At 32.5% G+C, this 26987-nt stretch overlaps 1 protein-coding gene across 4 annotated transcripts in view; it reads right to left on the bottom strand.

The window, feature by feature from the left end:
- Positions 1 to 26987, bottom strand: part of CCSER1 (coiled-coil serine rich protein 1) — a 1122560-nt gene that overhangs the window by 707055 nt on the left and 388518 nt on the right. For all 4 annotated transcript variants that reach the window (XR_004422964.1, XM_033105324.1, XM_033105323.1 and 1 more), the window contains one exon: positions 6811 to 7018. Coding sequence is in view for 3 of the 4 variants with exons in the window: in XM_033105324.1 (XP_032961215.1) it covers positions 6811 to 7018 (208 nt within the window). In the remaining variant the exon portion in view is untranslated. The remainder of the gene's footprint in view (positions 1 to 6810; positions 7019 to 26987) is intronic.

The raw sequence follows: 26987 nt of genomic DNA, 5'->3' as shown, positions 1-26987 counted from the left end.
TCCAATATTTATGGGGTATTTGTTGTTTTTGTTTTTCAATCTTTATGCTTTTTCTTGCCTTATTTCTAGCTAGGACCTCCAGCCAAAGTTCATTAAAAGTGATGAGAGTGGACATCCTTGCCTTGTTAATAATATTAGGGAGAAGCTTCAGTGTTGTGCCATTAAGTATCAACATTAGCTGTAGAAATAAAAGTCTCCTTCTACTACTAGCGTGTTTAGTTTAGTTTTTCTTTTTTTTTAACCATAAACTGATATTAATTTTTTGTCAAATGTGTTTTCTTCAACTATTACCATGATCATATACATTTTTTTCTTTTAGTTTATTGATATGGTGAACTGCATTGATTGGATTTTGAATGCTAAACAAAACTTATACTTCCACAATATTTATATATTGCTGAAATTTATTTAATTTTAAAAGGCTTTTGCATCTCTATATTTATAAGAATTTTTTTTTCCATAATGTCGTCTTGCTTGAAAGATTTTGCCAGAGTTTTGTAATAGGCTTATGCTGTCCACACTGAATAAGCTGAGAAGCATACCCTGTTCTTCCGTCTCTTGAATTGTTTTGCATAATATTAGTCTTAAGTATTTCTTATATATTTGATAAAATTTACCAGTGAAACTTCCTGGGTTTAGATTTTTCTTTATAGAGATGCTTTTTTTTTTTCATTTAATAATAAAATCTATTTCTTTAATAAAAATTGAATTCAGATTTTTAATTTTTTCTTGTCACTTTGAAAAGTTGTATTTTTCAAGTTATTTAAGCTTTGCTATTCATCAGTATTGTCATATTTATTTCCATATTGTTGTTTATAATATCCCCTTATTATCTTTTTAATGTCTTTAGAATTTGTAGCAATTATTCTTCCCTGAAATCACTGCTGATATTAATAATTTGAGTTTCTTCTTGTTTCTGTAATCTTTGTCTCCTACAGTCTTTTTAAAAATTAATCATAGCACTTCATTCAAGTTTAAATTTTCAAAGCTATAGATCTCCCCCAAAGCATGGTTTCAGCTATATCCTACAAATTTTGATTTATTGTACTATTATTTTAACCCTTTCATTTAGCACATTTTAAAATTTCCATAGAGGTTTCTAAACTGACTCATGGAATATATAGAAGTTTGTTGCTTAATTTCCAAATATCTAATGTTTTTTCCAGTTATTGTATCTTTGTTGATTCCTAATTTAATTCCTTTGTTCTCAAAAAAATGTATTCCACAGATGTCTACCTTTAAAATTTATTGAGATTATTTTATGACACAACATATACTCTCTCGGTAATGTTCCTTCCACATGAATTTGAAATGAAGGTAAAATTCTGTTGTTAACTATAGAATTCTATACATGTTAGGTGATAAAACTGAGCTGGCATCTTAAGATGATTAACCATAGAGCTGGGAGACTTATGGGTGGAGCTGGGCTCCTTGTTAACTCTAATCTTGACTTCCTGTTAAACTTTGTGGTAACTTCCAGGGGGAGGGATTCATATACATATAGAGAGGCCATCTTGGGAAGGCTCCTCTCTTCTTTTTGCATGTGGGCAGCCGGTTGGAGCTTCGGCAGGAAGTATGCATTCACACACTGCTGTGGTGGTCTCCTTTCTTTTTCTTTTCCTGAATAAACTGCTCTTTTAGTGGACTATCTGGAGAATTATTTTGTCCAGTCGATACAGGTTAAGGAAGTTGACAATGGTGTTTCCAGTTTTTGAAACTTTTTTGGTTTTGTTTAGTAGTTTTATCAATTATTGATAGAAGAGAGTAAAAATCTTTAGCTATGATTGTGAATTTATTTTATTCAGTCTGTCAGATTTTGCTTCATATGTTTACAGATTGTATAACATAGGCAGGCCATCTGCATGTATGATTGTTTTGTCTTCCTGATAATCTGACCCTTACATCATTATAAAATGAAACTCTTTGGTTCTGGCAGTATGTCTTATCTTTATAGCTATCTGATAAGCATAGCCACTTTAGTTTTCTTGCATTTGCAGTTTTCATGGTACAACTTTTCCAGTTTTTATTTTAAACTTATTTTGTGCAAGCAAAAACAAAGAAAAAAACATAAAGCAGGTAGCAGAAACTTTTAATTTTCTTATTTTCAAAAGTTAATTTTAAAGAGTATTCTAATTGTTAGATTGCCGTCTACTTTGACATAGGTAATTTGCTTGTTCTTGGTGAATTTCCTTACTTTATGACTCCCCACTGTTGCTTTCCCCTTCTGTAATTATTCTTTGCTGGAGTTCCTAATCTATATAGGGTTTTCACTTGCTTTTGATGTGTGCTGATAGGAAAATGTCAGTTATAAAATCATTGTCATAACTTTTGGAATCATTTCACTGAAGTGTGTTTAAAAAAAGTCTTTTAAGTAATTTCCACCAAGCAATGATGGATGGTAAAGTTCCAAACACTCCAAATTCTTTCATATGTTTGGAATTATATGTAAAAATAACAAATGAAAAAATGCTCACATTGAAAATGATCCCTGAAAATGCTCCATTATTATTTTTTAGAGATAATAATAAAATCATCTCTAATTAGGTTGTTGAGAAAAGAAAAAAAAATAGGTAAGAGCTCTTTAATCAATGGTAAAGGCAAATATTTATATCAACTATATTGTGTGAACGAAAAAGGGGCTGTATAATAAATCTAACAGAGAGTAAACTCACAAGGTGATCTGATAATAAATTCCTAAATGGGCAGGTAATGGGCGGTAGTCATGCGCCAGGCATATAACTTCTTTACTAAAATATTTTTAAGCAAGGCTTGTCTATCATTTCTGTGCATCTAGGTTAACACACATTTAAAATGCCAGAAGTGATCCTCATTTCAGACCCCTTGAAGGCATAACCACCCTCAAGGGAGAAAAGACTATTGTTAACTATTCTGTACCTTGCTTTCCCCCATCTTCATGTAATCTTCCTTACATCCCCTTCTTAATTCCAAATGTGTGAAAGAAATCACAAAACTGTCATTCTGCAGAGCTTCCTGGCACGTCAATAATTTGGCACAAATAAACTCTTATAAAAATTCTCCACAGGTTTAGACATTTCTTCCATTGACAACGGGCTTATAAATTATATTAATTCTCAAACAAACAAACAAACAACCTCTCTCCCCAAAAGTCTCCGATTTCAATAATCCTGCTATATTCTCAGAATAGATTCACCTCGTTATACCAATATGTTTTTTATTTGTTTAACGTTTAACATTTATATAACTTTTTAAACATCTTATGATTCAGGAAATTTGCAAGGTACATTCTCAGCACTTACTTGTAAAACAGAAATGAAAAAGGCATGGGCACTGGGGGAGGGAGTATTATAGGCAACCTTGGATATTTTTATTAGCTCTTATTTCACCAAAAACTACACTACTCATCACACCTGAAATCTCTTCCCAGTAGCCTTCTTGGGCAGTTACCACATAGACAAACAAATTTTATAATAAGAGAGTGACAAAAAGAGAGCAGAGCAAACTAAAATGAAACATCATAACAGAAACTATCTGTACATATTAAATATCTTCTTATTTTACAGATAATGGAATTATGTGAAAAAAATAGTAACAAACAGGGAAGAAAAATTTACATATTTCTCCTCCTTTGCTATAGGTACTTCTTTATCATTATTATTAAACAATAAAGTGATACAATTTCTAAGGGCCTGAAGTTAGTTCCTGTCTTGTTTTTTTTTTTTTTTTTTTTAATAAAGGAGTTGATGATTGGGGTTGTTGGAAATATTCTTGTGCATTTGAATAAGAGCAACTGATTTTCAAAGAAGAGGGACAAAATTAATAGTGTGAGATTCCATTTAGATTATCCACACTTGACCCAGCTCAAAATTAAAATCTAATATATCAACTGAGCACTATAGGAAAAATGTCAAATAAAAGCATGTTCTAGTATGATATATTAAACTCATTAATTACTGTTTTATTTTAAAAATCAAATAATTGGGATATTCTGCAGTAAAAAACAAGCTGTGTACAAAAGTGAGGCTACTATACATCATAAAAATAAGTTTTTAAAATAGGATAAACACTATTATGCCACATTAAAAAGGTGTCATTAATCTAAAATGAATAGTTGGTATTAAACTCAAATATAGTAAAGAAATGTGAACTGCCATTTGAAAATCCCTGCTTTAGAGAACATTTCAAAACATCATTTTCTTTAAAGGCATCTATTGTGAACGTCTTATTTCTAGAACAATTTTCTATGTTAACCATATACTGATATTGCTTTTCTTGTTGACCGTAAAGAATAAGTCCCACTGCTCTCTGAACAGACTTAACAAACAGACATAATTATTGCTCATTGCACATCATCTTTAAAAACTGATTATCTTCAGTTTCTTCAAATATCTTTTAATGAAGAAACAGATGAAAGTATAAAAACAATCTCAATATATTCTGAATGTGACTCTATAGTGAATATCACTGAATATCTTTAAATTAAAAAAATTAAGTACCCTAAGAAAGCCTCTTGATTCTTCCTGTCAGTTCTACTTCCCTTTATTTGCATTGATTTTTTTTAATTAAAATCCAGACTAAAGAGAGAGGCAGAAAGCTGAATAGTTGAATGTTACTGACTTTGAGATTAATATCTTTTAATATAACAGCTATTATTAAGTTTGCCTTGTTCAAAGAGGTTCCGACTGCATGTTAAGCCAAAGGTCAGGGAGATTCCACAAGTGCAGGAAAATGCTTATGCTGTCAATGTAGAAACAATATAGTAACACAGATACTTGTGTGTTGATTACCAAAGACTAACCAAAAATTAAAAGCCCTAATTTATTGTGTTTGCCAATTTCTGTGGCATAATACTCCCATGTCGCTGATTTCAAGTTACCAAAATGACATAAATGAATCTATAGTTGGGAAATATGCACAGAAACTATTGTGTAGGATTTCTACATAGAGATCCAATAGATATAAATAAGCTCATGAGTATAGTTAATAGTAAAATATAGTAAAATAAATAGGAAATAATAAGTTTTGAGTACTGATTATGCTTTTAAAAATATAATTTGTTTTATTATTAATGTATGTAATTCAATTTTTTAGGCCTGTTCTTAACTGCTAGCTCACAAAATTCCTGAAATTCTAACATTGACCAAGTATAAACACACTACCCCTACACACCATTGCATATGGAGGTGGGACGATTAAGTTCATGAACACATCCTAGAAAAAGTACTACATAACTCATCGCTGAATATCACTACAGTGACCTTCGAAGCATTCCCCTTGGGAAGCTATGCACCAATGCCAGTGCCTAGTCCACCATTGAAAGCAATTTTGGAACTCTTTTTCTGGAATGGCCATCAGAGCTGTCGGCTTATTACCCTTGATGTGCTGAATGTCATCAAAATGTCTTCCTTTCAATATGTCCTTTATCTTCAGGTACAGAAAGAAGTCGTTGGGGGCCAGATCAGGTGAGTAGGGAGGGTGTTCCAATACAGTTATTTGTTGACTAGCTATAAACTCCCTCACAGACAGTACCCTGTGAGCAGGTGCATTGTTGTGATACAAGAGCCATGATTTGTTGGTGAAAATTTCAGGTCATCTAACTTTTTCATGCAGCCCTTTCAGCACTTCCAAATAGTAAACTTGATTAACGGTGTGTCGAGTTGATACAAATTCATAATGAATAATCCCTCTGATATCAAAAAAGTTTACCAACATCATTGCAACAAGTTCGCAAACTTAATTGTCAGAACTCGTAGGTTCTAGACACAAAGGCCAACTCAGCAATATAATTTGGTGTGAGATGCAGAGATCTCTTCCACTTTTTGCTTTAATGGCTGACAAGAACACTATTTGGATGCCCTCAATAATCTATGGCCATCCTTTCTCTTAAGTGTCCTTCTCTATTCCTGATTTCATCATGGCCTTTGGTGGTAGCTGCTAGCATTATTATTATTATTATTATTATTATTATTATTATTATTATTGTTGTTATTATTATTAAAGTGTTAGAAAAGCAAACATCAGTGGTCATCATTTTAAGGTTAATCATAATACTATTCATTCTTGAAAGTTATATTTTTCTGTTCTCACGCTATTTATTAATATCTCCTATCAATAAAGACAAATCAAATCATGATAATGCGACATAATAAAAAGCCACTAAATTTGGAGTCAAAAATCTCAGACTTTTCCTAAATTGTAATGTGTACACTTTTTAAAGAACTCCTCCAAAGAAAATAACTGTTATAATTACAAAAATAAAACCATAACATACTAGAATCTAAAGAATAGCTGAATTCTGAGGCTAAAGGTGAAATAATCCATTATGTATTTTCCTGACTAGCTCATCATCTAAATGACTATAGGCTGTGGGAAGGCAATTGTATTGAATAGGAAAAATCAGTCAAACATTCAGATTAAATTTTACCTGATTGATTTTTATTGGGACAAAAATGACTAAACTACTTTTATTATATCATATAAATAAAGTCTCAGTACCTTTAAAGTGAAGTTAATTTAATATGTCTCTCAATAGCTTTATAATAACATATAAACATAGCAGCTCATGCCTTTACCTGATTTTTCCTAGGCTTGGTATCAATTACTTTTTTTCATTTCCTTCACAAAATATTAGAATTTTAGAGTTGAAGAATACCTTATAAACCCAAACTCCAAATCCTTCATTTAACATATGAGAAAAGCTATACTCCAAGAGGATACCTGGCCCTTGCCATGTGTCACGCAGTTAATTAGTGACAGAAGCAGGGACTGACCAGGTCTACAGACTTCACCATCTACCAACACTGAAAGAATAATCTTAGAGGAAATCATTACCTCTTGCAGAACTCTCTTCATCTTTAATAACAGTGTCTTAACGGCTGTGCAGTCCTGTAACATCAATCTGAATGGCAGAGAATCCATGCCTGCATTTTCTTCCACACCTTGCAGAGGCCAATCTGCAGATGAACTGCTGGGCATTCGGCTGATATGGGAACACCTGGCTTCCTGATCGATGTCTTTTGTTAATTTCAGGGAAAGATTCCTAGTAAGAAAAATAACGAACAAAAATTACAATATAGTTTATTCAGAGCAGTATTTTCAAGTTGCCGGAGCACTGTCAGTAGTGAACTACAAAATATTGTCTGTGACCCTCACATTTCCTCATATTAGTCTTTGAGAATTCTGAGAATTTTTGTCAAAATTATGAAATGGGTCAATTATACCCTTAGTGGTGTGAAACTGAATAAAGAACACCTCATTGAAAATGAAGTCAGGTAGACCAGAAAAAGGAGCTCTCACGCACTACCACTGGAGGTCAATTACACAGCTCAACAGGAAGAAGTATCCATTACCGACCCCAGCAGGAAGAGAGGTACCTTGCATCCCAACAAGAAGTGACTCTACTACTTCAGCAGGAAGAAGGAAGATTTCTTCTTGCCCAGCAATAAGCTCAGCCAATTGGACCCTCACGATTCAGACAATTGGAAGCCATCACTATCTTGAACTCTCACTTTCTTCCAATAGACTTTCATTTGAAGCACAGGCTCCCAACTTCCTCCTTTTTCTCTAAAAAGTAATGTTCCTGTCCTTTGTTTGCTTGACTTCCTTATAGTCTTTGCTACACATGCTTGTCCCAAATTGCAACTATCTGTTTTCCTGAATAAGTCCATTCTTCTGCTGGTAAAATAACTGGCTGCCTTATTGTTAAAGTCAACAGTGGTAAGATTTAATGACAACCACTGTTATAGAAAATGATTTTTCCCCCAACTACAATTTCATTTATACATGATAACAGTGTGTTTACTCGTATACTTATTTAACTCTTTTAAAAATGTTGAAAGTCAACAGAAATCACGAAAAAAGAAACTTCCTGTGATGGTTTTCTGAAAATATGCTTAAAAATTAAATGTAAATAAAAGATTAAGAAACCAAAAATTAGGATAAAATAGATTTGGGAATTACAATTTTAAAATACTAAAGTAATCAATGATCATTTGAGGGATTAAGAAAATCTAGTATGCATAGGCTTTTATGTGAAAATAGTGATATACATAAAAGATGTATAACTCCATATGTAATTAGCATGCTTATCAAACACTCATTAAATTTTTAGCAAAGTAATGTGTGGAAAAATATGCATGCATATTTATTTTGTTCTATTTGATAATTAACAATTATTTGAAAAGAATTCATTTTGAAAATCATTTAACATGGCTTATATTGAAAATATATGTAAACGAAAAGATACTAAGACTGATAGTTTTTCAAACCTGTACAGGAGGCAAATCTAAAAATTGTATGAAAAGAGACTGAAAATAGTTTTTCTAAATGAGTTTGTCTAAATTTGTTTCCATTCCTTAAAACCAAGGGTCCTATAAAATAATGTCAATTAATATTATAACACAGATCAGAATATTTATGAGGAAAAAAACAGTTTAGTTTTGGGCTCACTTTCAATAGTGTTTACGTGTATCACTTCCTGAACTACATAACAAGGTCGCTTAGCTACCTAAATTGAGAAAAAAACAACAAAACTTGCCTAGGAACCTGCCAACAAGTCAGACAAAGATGCAAATACGAAAATATATCCTCAGTTAATTTTATCCAGAGTTGATTATTTACAAATAGTATAATTTAATTTAAAAGTATTGGATAATTAGTAAAGAAAACACATTTTTGGATCACACTCAAATGTTTACTTGTCTTCACAGGTATATTCATTGATTATAATTGCTCTTTTTAGTGATATGATAATATTTCCTATTCCCATTTTATATCTATAATGAAATAACAAAAATAAGTCATAGCTAAAATTTTTTGAGGGCTGATATGCGCCAAGTACTGTGCTAACCTAACAATTTCATGTGTTAATTCATTCAAAACTTGAACATGTTCAGAGGTAGATGTAATGAGTATCTTCACTTTACATATGAGGAAATAGGCCTACATAAGTAACTTTTCTCAGAGTTAAAAAGATAATAAGAAGTAGACCTGGGATGGACGAACCCAAGCACTTTTACAAGGTAAGATTTTTCTTTTTCTACTAACCACATAATGTGTGTGTGTGTGTATGTGTAGCATTATCTGAGGTAAAGTATTATATATATAGTGTTATAAGGACTTTACATGTTAAAAGACAATGCAACAACTCTTTGAGGTAGATACTGTTATAATCTCCATTTCACAACTTATGGATTTAAGTCTCAAAGAGGATAAGTAACATGCTGATGATCACAAAGCAAACAGGGGACAGAGCTTACATTTGGATGCAGATAGTACAGTCGAGCTATAAATCACCACATGATTCTGTATTTCATGTGAAAAATGATTTTCACATGAAAATCATAAATGATTCTAAGCAACTAAGAATCATTTATGTATTTTCACGTTTAAAATATATTTTATATGATATGACTGATTAATTTAAATTATATCCAACTTGTAGTGAACTATACAAGCATTCTATTTTCTTCTTTGTATTGTTTTAAAATTTTTCAACTATAGTTGACACTTAATATTATATTAGTTTCAGGTGTACAGCATAGTGGTTAGACATTTATATAACTTATGAAGTGATCACTCTGATAGGTCTAGTATCATTTGACACCATATACAGTAATTACAATATTATTGACTATATTCCCTAAGCTGTACTTTATATCCCTGTGACTACTTTGTAACTGTCAATTTGTACTTCTTCATTACTTCATCTTTTTCATCCAGCCCCCAACCTCCCTCCCATGTGGCAATCATCAGTTTGTTTTCTGTACCTATGAGTTTGTTTCTGTTTTCTTTGTTTGTGTTGTTTTAGATTCCACAATTAAGTGAAATCATATGGTATTTGTCTTTCTTTATTTGACCTACTCCACTCAGCACAATACCCTCTACATCCATCCATGCTGTTGCAAATGGTAAAATTTCGTTCTTTTTTATGTCTGAGTAGTACTCCATTGTATATATGTACCACCTCTTTTTTATCTAATCATCTTTCAATGGCATTTAGGTTGCTTCCATATGGTGGTTATTGTAAATAATGCTGCAAAAATCATTGGGCTGCATATGTCTTTTCAAATTCGTGTTTTGGATTTCTTCAGATAAATACCCAAAAATGAGATTGCTGGGTCATATGGTAATTCTATTTTTAATTTTTTAAGGAATCTCTACACTGTGTTCCATAGTGGTTGCACCCATTTGCAATCCCACCAGCAGTGCATGAGGGTTCCCTTTTCTCCAAATCCTTGCCAACACTTGTTTGTTGATTTATTGATGATAGGCATTCTGACAGGTGTGAGGTGATATCTCATTGTGGTTTTCATTTGCATTTATCTGATGATTAGTGACGTTGAGCATCTTTTCATCTATTAGCCATGTGTATATCCTCCTTAGTAAAATGTCTATTCAGGTCGCCTTTCCATTTTTTTAATCGGATTGTTTGTCTTTTTGGTGTTGAGTTGTATGAGTTATTTATATATTTTGGATATTAAGCCCTTATCGGGTATATTGTGGGTGAATATCTTCTCCCATTCAGTAGTTTATCTTTTCATTTTGCTGATGGTTTCCTTTGTTGTGCAAAATTTTTTAGTTTGATGTAATACAACTTTTTTTTTTCTTTTGCTTCCCTTGGTGAAATATTCAAAGGAGACATATTCAAAAAAAATATATATTACTAAGAGCAATGTCAGAGAGTTTACTGCCAATGTTTTCTTCTAGGAGCTTTATGGTTTCAAGTCTTACATTTATGTCTTTAATCCATTTTGAGTTTATTCTGGTATATTGTTTAAGGAAGTGGTCTAGTTTCATATTTTTGCATGTATCTGTCCAGTTTTCCCAACACCATTCATTGACGAGACTGTCTGCAGCCCATTGTATTTTCTTGCCTCCTTTGTCATAGAATAATTGATCAGATTTGCATGGGTTTATTTCTGGGCTCTGTATTTTGTTCCATTGATCTATGTGTCTGTTTTTAAGCCAGTACTATGCTTTTTTTGATTACTACAGCCTTGTGGTGTAGTTTGATAGGCGGTAGCATGATATCTCCAACTTTGTTCTTCTTGCTGAAGATTGCTTTAGCTATTCTGGGTCTTTTGTGGCTCCATATACATTTTAGGATTATTTGTTATAGTTCTGTGAAAAATGTCACTGGTATTTTGATAGTGATTACATTGATTCTATAGATTGCTTTTTTGTAGTATAGACATTTTAATGATGTTAATTCTTTCTATCCATGAGCTCGGTATATGCTTTCATTTATTTCTATCTTCAATGTCTTATAATTTTCCAAGTGCAGGTCTTTTACCCCCTTGACTGAATTTATTCCTAGGTATTTTATTTGTTTATTTATGTTTATGCAATTGTAAATGGAATTGCTTTCTTAATTTATCTTTTCAATAGATGTTATTAGTATATAAAAATGCAACTGATTTCAGAATATTAATTTTGTATCCTGCTACTTTACTGAATTCATTTATTAGTTCTAACAGCTTTTTTGGTAGACTCCTTACAGTTCTTTCTGTATATGAAGTATCATATGCAAATGATGACAGTTTTACTTCTTTCTTTCCAATTGGATGTCTTTTATTTATTTTTCTTGTCTGACGCTGTTGCTTATAAAATAATTCCTAAAGATTTCTGTTTTATTTCAGTGTCTTCTATCCTATTTTCTCTAAGACCAAAACGATGAAACTAGAATATAAAAATTATAAAGCACAGCATGTGTAGTAGTATTTTAGTTATAAATAGAATTTTGAAAGATTTATCAGGTTTAAGTTTTAACTAGCCTGGTGTCTGGTGCACATTAAGCTGAATCAGTAAATAATTGTGTATTGAAGTTGAATAAACAAATACAGTAATAAGGGAATTATATATATATTTACAGAACATTCACATATATATATATACATATATATATATACATGTGTATATGCTCTGTAATATCTATGCATACAACTGTCATTTGTACACAGAAGTTTTTCTGCAAGGTGTTCTTTTATGTATTATGGGGTTGCCACACATAGTTCAAAATTTCCCACCACTTTCACAATAATATAATTAAGCACAATAACATTTTGTAATTCTTTTTAGTTAGACTGCTGGCTCTTTGAACCAACTTGTCCATTCATGAATCTAAACATCAGTGAAGAATGACAAAGCTTTCAGAAACCATACTAGTGTGAAGTTCTATGACTAATTTCAAGAATTCATTGAGGTTCTGAGAATTTTCATTTAACATTTACAAATCTAAGGATCTCTGCCATTTTCAAATAGTTAAGAATGGGCAACATACAAAAATGCATTCAGAAGATAAAATGATCCATTTCTTTTATACTTCAAAAGTTTGGATCCATTCTTAATTACAACAAAACAGAATGATGGCATATTTTCATAGTTAGGGAAAGAATCTACATCGTGTTCAGCACAGCGACAGTCGTTGAAGTCTCAGAGATAAATAGAATTGGGTTACTGCCCTCAAGAGGCTTACCAGGTTACTAATTTCTTAGTAGTCAATATCAAAAAATAACAACTAATATTGTTTCATATTAAAAACAAATTTATTTATCTCGGAACATTTTACTTCTATAAGAAAGAGCAGGCTCCCAGACTACAGTAATCAAAACTATTTTTAATTAGGTTGATGCAGTAAAATGGACTGTTAAACAGGACTGCTACTCAGCTGCACAAGCCAGAACAGCCATCCTGCGCTCTGTGTATGGTCACTATATTTCTGTTTGATTAGTGCCTGGGGTTTACAATTGTTAAATAGTTTGAATATCGATATTTTTAACAATAAATGTTTATTGGGCCCAAACTACCCACATATCTCTGGGCAAATTCACCCCCAAAAATCTATCACTGTAGTTGACAAGAAAAGAAGAAAAATTTCTAATATGGAGCCATAGTTTCCACTAGACAGGAGGGTAGAGTCAGGTTCAGGTACTTCTCGTTCTTGCATTAGCAAGACTCATCAGATAATACAATTCATGCATTTGGGAGATACAGTTCTCTGTCTGCCAAATCTCTGAATTATTATAATTTCAGCAAACTGGACAAATATTCTCCATATTAAAAAAGATAGTCCCTTATGGTGGCAAGAAAAAAAAAAGGTAAGATGCTAAGGCCTGATACAGTGTTTCATTAATCACTATAACTGATATATACAAAAAATAAAGACAATGTAATCTCCACTGAGCTCATTTATATACAGTACACCCTCTCTGATTCAACTTCAAGAATCTTTAGTAGAATTGTTCAGTAAAATTTACACTTGCCTTGTTGCCCGTGATGCTGGTCAAGTCTTCATAATTTTAAAGTTTAGTAACATTTAGATATAAAGTTGAATTGAGACTTATGGATTTTTCTCAGTCCACAAGCACCAAAATACTGAAGGTTGTGCATATGATTAAAAGCAAAACACATAAATATTGCAGTAAATGTATTCTTGAAAGTTTCAACTTGAGACACTTGCATTTCAACAGGTACTTAAAATGTATAATTAAACTACTATGGTAAACTGGTGCTGTACTTTTGTCACTATCCTTTGTGTGAAAGGAATTTTGTATTGATCTAGTTCAAAGTTCTGCTGCAACTGTATTCTCCGTATGACGACAAGTTTAATGGAGAAATATATATATATTGACATAAACTATACAGTGATTATTTTTCCTTATAAGAGAGAGAGAAAATAAAATAGCATTTTCATAATTTTTTCTCTATTAGTTATAACTAGCACTACCATTTTGATAGTGAGAAATTTTCTTCTCACCCACATGGACTCTTCAAATCACTTGAACACTTCTAATATAATGGCCAAAACACATGATCATGTTAGCTGCAAAGAAGCGAGTCTCTTACCTGTCATAGGAGCTATTCCTTATTTAGTGCACTGACACCTTTCACTATAGTAAATGTCCATGGTCATAAGGGATCTGAAAGATTTACACTTTATGATGTGGCTATGGTTCCTGAACCAGATTTCCACGGAGTGGAAAGTAAAGGTAATTTTGATATGCCCAGCTTAATAAATAAGCATATTCATACAGTTGCCTTACAAAGCTTCATTAAGTAGAGTTGCAGAAAATAATAGTTTCTAAAAATCTTACTTTGGAAAACTTATTGATATTTAAACCTCATTTCAAAAAGGGCTAGGTTATTTATGGTCAATTAAATTTTAGCTTGAATAATTCTAAGACAGGCATAAAGGTATAAATCTTATTAATAAACTGGCATCCCATAACCTAATAAAAACTGTTAAAACAATTAAGTACAAAAAGGCTCTTGTTTATGAATAAGCTATTTTTCTCACATTTTCTTCCATAATATGTTGTTTATCTGAAACAGTCATTTTAGGAAACAAAACTCGTACATCAAATTCTTTTATAATTTGATATTTAGCTATATTTCTGGCAGGGATGGAACCATCATCCATTCCTCCAAAGTAGTACAGTGGTGCTAACAACTTGTTAACACTTTACATTTCCATGTGAATTTTCATGTGAAAGGATTTCATACTACCAGAAGTGATGAATAAAGGAAAAGGAAGATATGGAGACAGGTAAAATAAAACCAAATATCTTAACACACCCAAGAAGGTCCTCCGTAATCTAGCCACTGCCTGCCTCACTGTATCTCATTTATTATTATTATTTTTTTAGTTCCAATTATATCGGCCTTCATTCAGGCCCCTGGTCCCCAATACTTCTAAGTTCTATCCTGCCTCAGGAACTTTGCATATGTTGTTCTACCTGCATGAAAAAGACTTGCTTACTTACCTTTAGATCTCACTTTACAGTACACCATTTCTTTAGGGAAACCTCTTTTGCCTCTGGTACCCTGCCCTTCAAACATACACACAGTTTTCTTTGCTGTGCTAAACCTCCCTTTGTAGCACTTCTCACAGACATAATTAAGAAATTAATTGGAGGAGACCTCTGGGAATACACTGGACTGAGCTGAACTGCAATCCGTCTCTTGTTCCAAATACAGAGAAATACTAGATAAATTATAATCACATTTATTTTTAAACATATTAAAGTGCAGAAGGGAAAGAGAAAAATGTCCAGGTGCCAAAAGCACAAAATTAAAACCGCAATAACTATGCGAGCTGCCACCGTGGTGGTTTCAGGGTGTTAAACTGGATGCGGTCTATAAAAACAGAAGCTGCAATTTTTATGCCTATGCAGGTATAGGAGACTGTCTGCCAGTGACAAAGAAGTCTCACCCTGTTGAGAGACATAAGAGTTCCAAATTTTAAAAAAGCTTCAAAAAATCAATCTGATAAACTTGTAAATTGACTGCCTGCTACAACAACACTTCTCTTTCTCTAAAGGAAGACAGTATAAAATACAGACTCAAAAATGTGATATTCACAATGTCTGGTAAATATGCAAATGAATAAACATGGTAAACAAACAGAAAAAAAAACACAAAACAAAGAATTTATAGACACTATGAGGTGACCAATATAATGGAATTAGCAGACAAGGATTTTAAGTAGCTATTATAAATATGTTCAAAGTCCTAAAAGAAAAAAAGTGGACATAATGAATAAATAGATGATTATTCTCATCAGAGAAAAACTATAGAATCAATTAATATAATTTCTGAGAGGAAAAAATACATATATTATGGCAGACAACTGTTGGTTGCCTGTTCACCCTTCATCCACACCTCCTTCCTCTTTAAAACAAAAACAAGCACAAAAACAAAAGCAAAAACCTCCCTAATTTTTTCAAATGCTGGCTCTTCTAGGATTTCACGAAATGACAGCACGTCTGGTGGGGGTCTTCAAGAAAAGATTTCCTCTCTGTGGGGATCAGGAAAAATTTCCCACCTTCTCAATCACTGCCCTATGGAAGTCATTTTATTTGGGAAATTTTAAACTATTCAAGTAAAGCAAGTTAAAGTCAAACAAAATTTGTTCTCTGAGGAATAATTATCTCACTGTGATATTTATTAATAGTGAAGAGCTTTTAAAAGTTTGTTAGAAGTTCAATTCCTCCTTAGTGAATTGCTACTAAATTTACTTTCAAATGCATTTATAAAGATGAAAACCATCTAAAAATAGGAAGGAGTTTTACTGTATTATTTTGTTCCAGTTAATGTCTTAGTTGGTGGTGACAGTAATCTATAAATATATTTTAGACACTAGGCATTTTTACAGTTACTTATGATACATATTTTATAATTACCTATTAGGAATACACTTTTTAATTTCATATATTGTAATTAATATGAAATATTTTGAGTGAAAAATACACACAAAAATTGGTTATTCATTATACGTTATACAACCCACAGACAACTATACAATTTTAAGTGATAGTTCTAAGCTCTTCATCTTTTTAAAATATTCAGGACCTGGCAATCTAAGTGTGATAAGTGTTAGCTATGAAAGTATAATCTAGGAAGTCGTGTTTCCAAACAGAAAATCAATTCTTGCTCTGTAACTCGGCATAAAGGCAATATCTAAAATTATTGGCATAATACATAGTGGCAAGGAAACTATAAAATTCCCAATATTTTTCATAGCTGAGAGAGTTAGAGATTATGACTCGGAGTAAATCTGTAGAGCCACAGAACTTCATCAGTTTGAGAAAGATTAATAAAACCTATATCAATCTTATCAACCAAATTTCCCAGATTCCATTCTTGAAGTAATAGTCTGTATTCAATTTCAACTGCAAAATAAGATTTTCCAGGTTACACAATATCAAGTATTTCCAAATATCTTGGCAGACCCACTTATACACACACAAAAAATCCTTCAGCTGATTTTTAAATATATAAATTCCAGGACTCTATCTCTAGCCCATTGTGTCAAGTCCTGTCTTGTTAGCTTTAGCAAGGTAAAAAAAATATATATATATATGTACTGCAATAATAGAACAGATTAGATATACCTTATCATGCTCAATGGCCATAATTTTCCCGATCGTATATGAGTTTTGATAAAGTATGGCTGATTTACATTTATCCTTTAAGCCTGGATTAATAGCCCCATGCTCATCCTAGGAAGTCCTCCCCAATGTGCTCCTTTCTTCTTCTCTTTGGTCCAGTCACACCAAAAAAAGTGGAGACCCTCTTTTGGTGATGTTTGTCTTTCCAAAGGCCTAGCACCCAGCAGTCTCTCAGTAAGTATCTGTATGATTAAAAGGTATTTGTTGAAAGAATGGATTAATGTATGGCAATTTCACATACACTAAACATGTATGCTAATAATTCTACCTTATTAATAGTAAATAACAGTTTTACATATCACAATTTCCCATGGAGCACTTTTCATATTTATCTTTGGAGCCTTACCAAGGCAAAACTATTCAAGGTAGTAAAAATATTATGGACCATTCACTGCAGTAGGGATAGATAAAGAAATATTAACATCAGGTAGAATGAAAACAATAACAATGACAGAAATGATGATGATGATGATAATGATATAATAATATATAACATAAAAATAATAACACAGGAAACTAGTATATGGTATGACCATAGATATCTATCAGTTGCATAAGGAGAACGTGTAGTGGGGATTGTCATGGCTTCTAGGTTTAAATCTAGCTCCTCCTGAGAAATGAGATTCTTGTTCTTGGGGATAATTATATTAGGAAATAGAGTCATAATGGAGGCACAATTGTTTGAGTGAGGAAAACCACTTGTTTAATAATATAGAAAACAATGTTTAGTTTCCCACTTATTTTGAAACTCTTTCCTACTAAATGAAAAGTACATAATTAGGTTCTAGCCAATAAGCTGTCCCAACACCCTAAAAATTGAGTGGCTTTTTTGGACTCATGGGTACTGGATGAGTTACAACTTTGTGCCTGAAGTAAGGTCAAGAAAAATTAGAAAGTGTCTGAAGATTAATGAATTAATAATCAATAAGTACTGATTTCTCTAACAGTCAATTGTATCTTAAATTATATTACCTTTTAAGATATCTTAGTAGTCAATTATGATATTACTAATATACTGTACTATTATTCAGTTAATCAAACTTAGAAGTATCTTTCAGTTTGGATTAAAAGGCTATAGTCCAGAGAAGGGAGGGCTAGTACGAATTGCAGCTGCAGTGCCTGGTAAATAGAATATAGGTCACCCGCAAATCCAATCCTACAATAGCTTGCTCCCATGTGATGTAAAACACAGGTGGGAATGGGGAGAGGGAGCTAAATATGTAATCGTTTTTTATTTTTCACAGAACATCAATGATCGAATATGTTTAAAAAAGCGTTTAAATCTCTACAAACTTGTGGTATAGTATTAGCATAATAATAACTGAATAATCCTGATAAAGAATCCTGCTAACTTTGTTTAACCCTGTGTTTCCAAACTTATTTGAACATTTGTAAACAATAATAAACTTAACCACAAATGGACATGAAAGATAAAAGCATGTCTACCTTTTTTTTCTCCCTGAAAAAAGAGAACATCTAGACTTCATATAAATAACAGGCCAAATTATTTGTGTAAATGAAAGTCCTGTAACATGGTTTATACTTAATTATACACCAGAGAACCATCCAAGTAGAAATATCTGTTGCAAGGAACAACCAAAAAATCCTTGAGGGCAGTGAGAGAATCTGAGTCTAGACTGAAAGGAGTAGCAGGAAGACAAAGTGTCATGCCTAAACTGATTTAAATGATTCACTTTAAGGTAGCTGAATTACCATTCCATTATTCATCAGTATAGCACCAACATAGATAAATACTACAATCATACATATAAACGTGGTATGTGGCTATAAATCACAAGGTTAGATAAGTTAGAAGCTGCAAAATGCTTTTGTGGTGATGAATCTTTTTCTAACTCTAGTCTTGATGACATAGACAGTTAGATTGTTAGACTCTATCTTTGGCTCCAATATATTCCTCTTTTAATGTTATCTCAGTTTCTTTCTTTCTATGCTGAAGTGTACTTGACATTTAAAACCAGATAACAGTGCTTGCTGGTGGCATAGGATGGTTTCTCTCTTACAGAAGCAGCAGAAACACAGATCAGTATCAATGTTCAATTGTCTTTGAAGCAAATAAGAGAATGAAAAAGAAAATACCCAGCCTTTTTCTTTATACAACCAAAGAAGAGCTGATAAAAGAAAACCTCCATTTTGTTCTTTCCTCTCCAGAGACAACTACCCACTTAGGAAGGATAACAGGGGAAAAAAAAAAAAGAATTCCTCAGAAAGAAATCAGGTTTCATTCCTAAAACAAGTCTTCCCAAAAAGACTTTTATTAGGTTGTTTAATATCTAATTTTTGATGCCTGAAAAGAATCATTTTTTATCAGTCTTAATTTTATCCTAAATTATGTCATCTTTTATATATTTAATAGTCAGTTCTGATGTTAATAATTTACAGAGGCGGAATCTAAGGCACAGTGACAGAACGAGATGCAAATGGCAAAATTGGGTTTTAAATCTAAAGATTCTGGCTCCAGAGTCTGTGTCCTAACCCCTCTGTTCCCTTGGAGACAATTGCTTCGCAAAAATTCAATGAGCTCACTAAGCCAGACTCTAAGTCATAAATACATACTGACTGGAAAATATAAGCTAATCTTACCTCAGAGTAATTTATATGATCTTTTTATTTCTTTTTCCATCTAAACCTTTTTTTTTTAATTTTATTCTTCAATAGTTTCATAGAAGGGTAGGAAATTATATTACAATAATTTATATTACGAGATCTAACTGAAAACAATTTGTTTCAAAAAAGTCACATAGAATCAGTGAAGTTAGCATTTTGTGGATACTTAAAGCCGAGTGTCTATGACCCACGGGAAGTATTACTGGAACACTGTTATAAATAAACTATGCACAGCTAAGACGATTTTTAGAAGCTGGTCATGGTATTGTCAGAATGGATTCTTATTTTTTCTTCTTATGTAAAGATCTGTTGTTTTTTCCTGCACATGAAGAAACTTCCCCCCTTTCTTTACTAATAATTCTTTTATTTTCCTTTGAAAAAGTCCCCCTTCTCTTCCATGATTGCATGCAGTCTTGTTGGGATTGCTAAACAAGGTCCCACCTCTTTTTCTTCTCTGTCATTACGTGACTTGGTCTTGGCCTACAAACTCTGGTTCCCAGAAATATGAATCTTGAACAACACAGCACAAGGACAGAAAATTATATAGCTGAGTAGAGCTTTGAAGGGCCTATCCATTCATTCCTGCAACCCAGGGCCAAATTCATGGGCTTGTATCCTATGCAGTCACATAAGATCTGCTCTTACAATTGGTTTAATATTCTTTTACCACCATCTTGAAATTATCAATAATTTTTGAACAAGGAGCCTTGCATTTTCATTTTTCACTGAGTCCTACTATCTCAGTTCCTTGAGATTACTATATTTCTGCTCTCCTTGAGGCCAAATTGACGACTACTTTATTTCCGTGAGCAACTGCATATCCTTACAAGAAATATTTTTTTTTTAATAAAGTAAGCAAAAGTATGTTTCTGGAGCTTGTATCAAAGCATCCTATGTTTTATATTTGTCAGACCCAAGATTAAAGTGCAAAATGTAATATAGTTATTTCCAATGCCCTCATACCCTTTGGTGTATTCCTGTCATGTCCCTTTCTGTGATCTCCAGGTTTGCTTTAGAGTATTATTGCTCGCTGGATATTCAGAATTCATTATGGAGATGCTGTATTTCGTTTTGCACTTTCTAAGTCAGAGGCCATTCACTTTTTGTAATTTCCCTGTCAAAACACACTGAGGCTGTGTCCTGGCTCTCAGCACCCTGACCTCTCTCAGGGAATTAACACAGCCAATGTGCTGGGAGTTGATAAGGGACTGGTACAACATTTTTATGTTAACAGATTATTTTTATCCAGAAGGAATGACTTCACACACCAAAATTTAGAGCGTACTGTCTGCTCTAAACAGACATGGTACGGCTTTAGATTTATCAAGTCATACTAAATAGGAAGACATATATTCTGTCTACCAATTTCTCCTGTATTTAAAAGGAAAAATATATAAATGGTTTTAAGACTAGTGTTTTCTCATCTCTTTTCTCATCTAGGGAAAATAAAATGGCTACAGGTCAGCACAAGAAAATTACATGAGCTTTGTTTTAATGCGGAATTACCCTGTTTTAAAATGGAGCTGCATGTATTGGAAATCATGTTTTATGACATACTGCTTAAGTTTCTTTAAAGTCACTTTAACTTAGCTTCTCTTTTTGTTCATTAGAAAGGTAAAAAGTAATGGTTGTTTTCTGCGATTATCTTGTCTTTTAAATGAGAGACTATCTCCTATTCTCCAAGTATATTGCCCATTAAATTATCAACAGAAACTGTAGGATATGCTTTTCACAATTTCTTAAAAACAATCTTTTTGGTATACCATGGTATATCACTTGTTCCCCCGAAACTCCCTCTAAAAAATTCTCTTTAGGGCCGGCCCGGTGGTTCAGGCGGTTAGAGCTCCATGCTCCTGACTCTGAAGGCTGCCGGTTTGATTCCCACATAGGCCAGTGGGCTCTCAACCACAAGGTTGCCAGTTCAATTCCTCGACTCCCAGAAGGGATGGTGGGCTGCGCCCCCTGCAACTAACAATGGCAACTGGACCTGGAGCTGAGCTGCGCCCTCCACAACTAAGACTGAAAGGACAACAACTTGAAGCTGAATGGCACCCTCCATAACTAAGATTGAAAGGACAACAACTTAACTTGGAAAAAAGTCTTGGAAGTACACACTGTTTCCCAATAAAGTCCTGTTCCCCTTCCAAAATAAAATCTTAAAAAAAAAAAAAAAAAAGTTCTCTATATACTACAAATTTACCTTGAAATAAACAAACATTTCAAGTGGGTCAAAATATTTTATTTTCTGTTTTGATGTTGTTTTAAGATTTAAAGCATTTTATTCCTAAATGACTTTAGTAATTTTAAATTGCACTTTTATAGAGTTAGTGATAGAAATATTTGGAATAGGCTTATTTGTAACTATCACTTAAAGGAAAACAAGAATAAACAAGAAAGGAAGAAAAAATATGTTAATCATCTACAAACTGAGCATTCATTAAAAAAAATAAATAAATAAAAGATCTGTCTTTGGATTTTAAAAACCAGGCAGATTAGGCATGGGTGAATGCAAATCTTCTACTCCTGGAATGATTTTGTTCTCTCTGTGCAATCAAATGATATTTGAATAAATCCCATTGATCCTAGAGGGATGTTAAAACATCAAAGCGATAAAGCGCCAGGCCTTCAAACTGGTTCATGTACTTTAAAAGATATCCTGATTTTATATCTCAGCTCCCTGATATCACAAGAAAGAGACCCGGAAATATTAGTCTCCAAAATAGTCCAATCATTAAAGAAAGGTGACATATCTGCATTTTTTCCTATAATTTTGTTATTATTGACTGCTTTTTATGTCTATTAAAATGTTAACTGATGGCATTGGAGATTCAATTGTTTTTTAATCGCATGATTGCAATGAAATACATCTGCCATCTGTACTATACATCCTAACTTTAATTATTTAATTCATATTAATAAATTTGATATTGTTTGTCTGCATATTATAAGTGGACATCTTTTTAAATCCACAACTATATTCTTCACAGTAATATTGAAAGATGAAGTTTATTATTGTATTGTTTAGATTAGTTATTGGTTTGACTTCTAGGTATTCTCACATTTTTAGAAGCAAATGGTAAATAAATAAAATAAAAGTTCTCTTTTCTAGCAACTGAAGTAGATCAATAGACTCCCTGTCATAATGTCAGACCTAGAAAACAAAATAATTTAAACTATGTATATCATATTAAATTGATTAACTTACCTATACATGTATGATATATGTAAGCAATGGCTATAAAGTAGTTTTATATAGTTGTTCACAGATGCACTTCCCAAATGTTGATGATGAAAATATTGAGTGTGACATAAGAAGAGCACCAGATGTTTCATCTCAGACAGAATGGCAAAATCCTTGGAATCTTTTGTGATTACTGCTTCTTGAAATACCATATTTAAATTGATATTGTATGACTAAATATGACTTTTTCTTCTGTGAAAAATACATCTTCCAACCAAAATCATACTAATCAATATGAATCTTATGGGATTCAAGTAAGGAATAATATGATTTAAAACATGAGTTGAATACTTTAAGACCAATGACTCTAATATTCCAGTGGTTACTAATGCACACATCCTATGGTGTTGAACTGATCTAGATTCAGTAATCTCATCTACTTTTATTTATCAATGTTTTCTGAGTGTTCACCTATAAAAAGTAGGTAAATACAGACAGAGATATCTGATATCTAGTAAGTATCCTAATCGGGCAATACATGAATGCTGTACGCATCAGACACCATATACTGATATAATTTTCCTTCTAAAATACTTGTGTCAAGTGTTCCCATTGCAATTTTAGGTTTGGGATAAGGTCTTAAAATAGAATGTTTTATTTCTTCTTTCAGAACGCATTGTCTTTTCTTCTTTGTACCTCATGGGAAACTATATAGGCATTTTTTTTTTTTTTTGACATAGCAGGGCTGGTGTGGTCATCACATAACAGACTAGAACATTTCACATTAGTATTTAAATATAACTGGCATATGATTTTTTAAACAACATGTCACAATCATTCTAATCATCCTAATTCACTTATAAAACAAATACATAAACCAATCAATATTAACTGTAGTAAAGAAAATAATAAAACAATTTAACACTTACTAATGTCTAGAGAAAGATGCATGATCCCATTATGGTGTGATTTCTACCCTCAGTAAACAAAAACAAAATTTTACACATTGTTTCCTCATTTTTTTTCTTTACTACTGTTGATATTGATTGGTTTATGGTGTGATATACTTGATAAATCTAAAGCCACAAAATGTCTGTTTAGAGCAGACAGTATTCCCTGAATTTTTGTGTGTGAAGTAGTTATTTAGCAAAGGGTGCAGTTAGAACACATATCTATGTATACATTCATGGCAGAATAAAGAAAATTGATCACACCTTTATTATGGCCAAGTGCAGTAAACCTCCAAAATGCAGTTATTACAGATAACTACAGGAATCCAAGATTCTATCTTGGAAGCAGTAGTAGTAGAGGCAGGATTGGACGTTAATAGAATGCTCTCAGAACAAATGGGGTCAAGTGGGGAAAGAATCCCATACAGAGAGAAGAAAATGAACAAAATTATGGGGTGAGGGGATTATTATAAAGAGGTAAGGCTAAAAAGTAAAGATTGGAGTGGAATCATGGCAGGTCATATATGCCCAGATAAAACTTTGGTTTTAGAGCTAATGAAACACTTTTGAAGTTATCTGAAGAGAGGAGTTAGATCGTTTCATTTTTTTTCTTTTAGAAAGGTAACTCTGGAGGTGATATGAAGCAAGGCCTAGACTGATGATGGTTAGTTTTAAAAGATAATTTTTCAAACATAACTGATGCAGAAACACTTTGAAATATATGAGTGCTTTTCAAATGTAAAGTGTTAAGAATCAATAGGGAAATACATACATGACTTATGTCAATACCGGTAGCACCATTTCAAGTAGCAAGGATATGCCCATGATTGCATTTATCGTTGATAAACCTGCAGATCAGTGCTTTCTAAACTTGCTTGACAATAAGAATCACCTGAAATATTAGTTTAAAAAATGAATATCAAAACCCAGTGAACCGGAATCTCCTGATTAGGGACCTGGTAAGCTGAACTTTTAACAAGTTCTTTTAACTGAGGGGAATAAGAGAAACACTGATATCTAGATCAGAGTTTTTCAACCTTGTTAAATGGAGATTCTGATGCATTAGGTTGTGCAGTGGACATCCTGGGTTTCTAACAAACTCTCAGATTATGTTAAATCCGCTGATCTACAGACCACACTTTGGGTAGCAAGGGACTAAACTGTCATTTCTCTCTGAAAGAGCAGCTTAAATGGGTTAGTATCATACATGTATTTTCTAGTTCTGTCCAAGTACCTAGAAGAAGTGATAAACAAAAAGCAATATGCTCACCTAGCAACCTAGATCGTGGTTTCTAAAATCATTTTCATATTAAAGGAGTTGGGTCCTTGTTGAAGTAGTTAATTCCAGACTGGCGCAGGGAAATTACAGGAGGAGCCTGCAGTATCTTGTGTTGCTAGAAAGTAAATCAATGCTCAAAAAAGGAGTGTGATATATCAAAAGGGCACAAAAGCTAACCTAACAAAAACTTCCAATGGTCAAAGATGAAGGATTTGGGCAACAGAATGAATAAAAACAGTATTGAATCATACCTATAAAATAAATATATATAATATCACACTAATATAAATCATTGTGTAAATATATAAATAGGGGGAAAGAACAGGGCTCCCTTAAAAATAATTCTAATTTCTCCAATTTCTAATAAGGCAAATAGAAAATCACCAGTAGAACACCACAATAATAATTGTTGGAGACAAGATCCACCCTGGATGCTAAAATTAGTAGGTAAAAATATGAGGAGAAAAAGGGTATTGGCATAGTCTTAAAAATATCTCCCCCAGGATATGTAATATTGAAAAAGAGAACAGTAACTTTTCAGTGGAGAAACGTGATGGGCAACATCTTAGCCAAATTATCATGGTTAACATCACCAGTAATAGACATATCAACATCATGGTTGGTATTAGACTACCTTTTTGCCAAATATTAACCTCAATGTAAAGAGAAGAAAAATATATCAGAGAACTCCAAATTGAGTTCTATCTGACCAGTACTCCTTAAAAGAATGAACACACACACACACACACACACACACACACACACACTCACACACACACGCACACACAAAAGACTGAGGAACTGGCACAGAATGGAAATAACTAAGGAGAATAACACAACTACATGGGATCCTGGCTTGGATCCTATAACAGAAAAAAGGACATTAGTGAAAAAGCAGAGGAAATCCAAATAAAGTCTGCGGTGTAATTAATATTGTATCAATACTAATGCATTAATTTTGGTCATTTTTAATATGATATATAAGATGTTAACAATAAGAAAATCTGGGTGAAGGATATATAGGAACACAAATACTCTTTTTGAAATTTTTCTGTGGCAGGTCGAAATTTTTCAAAATAAAAAGTGATAAAAAGAGTTAAAAATAATTATTCATGTTATTTAGAAAGCATTCCACGGATACCTTACTTTATACAATTCCTAAGAAAGAAACTGACAGTCAGTATGCCTAGTTTATTTTATTCCCTCCACTCTTACAAGTGGTTGTTACCAAAACTGTAAGTCTCTAAAAATTCTTAGAAGAACTATCTCTGAGTAACCTCACTCTGTTGAAATTTGATATGTTAAAATTCTATGTCTGCAGTTAACTAATGATGGAGATAATTAATGACATAGAAAAAAATAATAGATTTTTTTATTTGCTTGAAAGCATGTGAAAATCATTTCATAGGCTGTAATTATTTTTCCTTTTTTTCATTTGGGATATTTGCAAATGTAAACATGATTTTTTAAATGTAGTGGAAAGTGAGTTAATTTATTTATTATAAAATAGACTGAAATTTCTAAACAATAGACTGCATAAAAGGCCAATGTTAAAAACCCTTCTACAGAAACACAATAATCAGGGATCAAATGAAATAAAATAAAGAGAAAAATATAAAGACTATATAGTGAAAATACATTATTTTCTAGATTATAATACTATACAAATTAGAGATTTAATGGAAATACATTTGTATAGTTTTTCATTATATATACATCTAATTTTATATCATCTATTAATGATGTACATTTTATTATCATACTAGATAGACTTTGAGGTGGCCCCTAAGATCCTACCCCCTGGTGTTTGTCCATGCTGTATATAATCTCTTCCCTTGGAATGTGGGTGGAACCTGTGAATATGATGGGATGTTGTGATTCATCTGGTAATCAGCTGTCTTCCAGTCAATAATAATAATAAAATAATAGTAATAACAATCATAATACTACTTTTAAAAGCCTGTCTTGATAGGACTGACCCAATCAGAGGAGCCATTAGAAGATAAAGCATCAAAGAGGTGTGT

The sequence above is a fragment of the Rhinolophus ferrumequinum genome, chromosome 5 (genome assembly GCF_004115265.2).
Source record: "Rhinolophus ferrumequinum isolate MPI-CBG mRhiFer1 chromosome 5, mRhiFer1_v1.p, whole genome shotgun sequence".
Classification (NCBI taxonomy): Eukaryota; Metazoa; Chordata; class Mammalia; order Chiroptera; family Rhinolophidae; genus Rhinolophus; species Rhinolophus ferrumequinum.
Note: the sequence above shows the minus strand (reverse complement) of the source record. Positions and strands in the feature narration are given on the sequence as shown.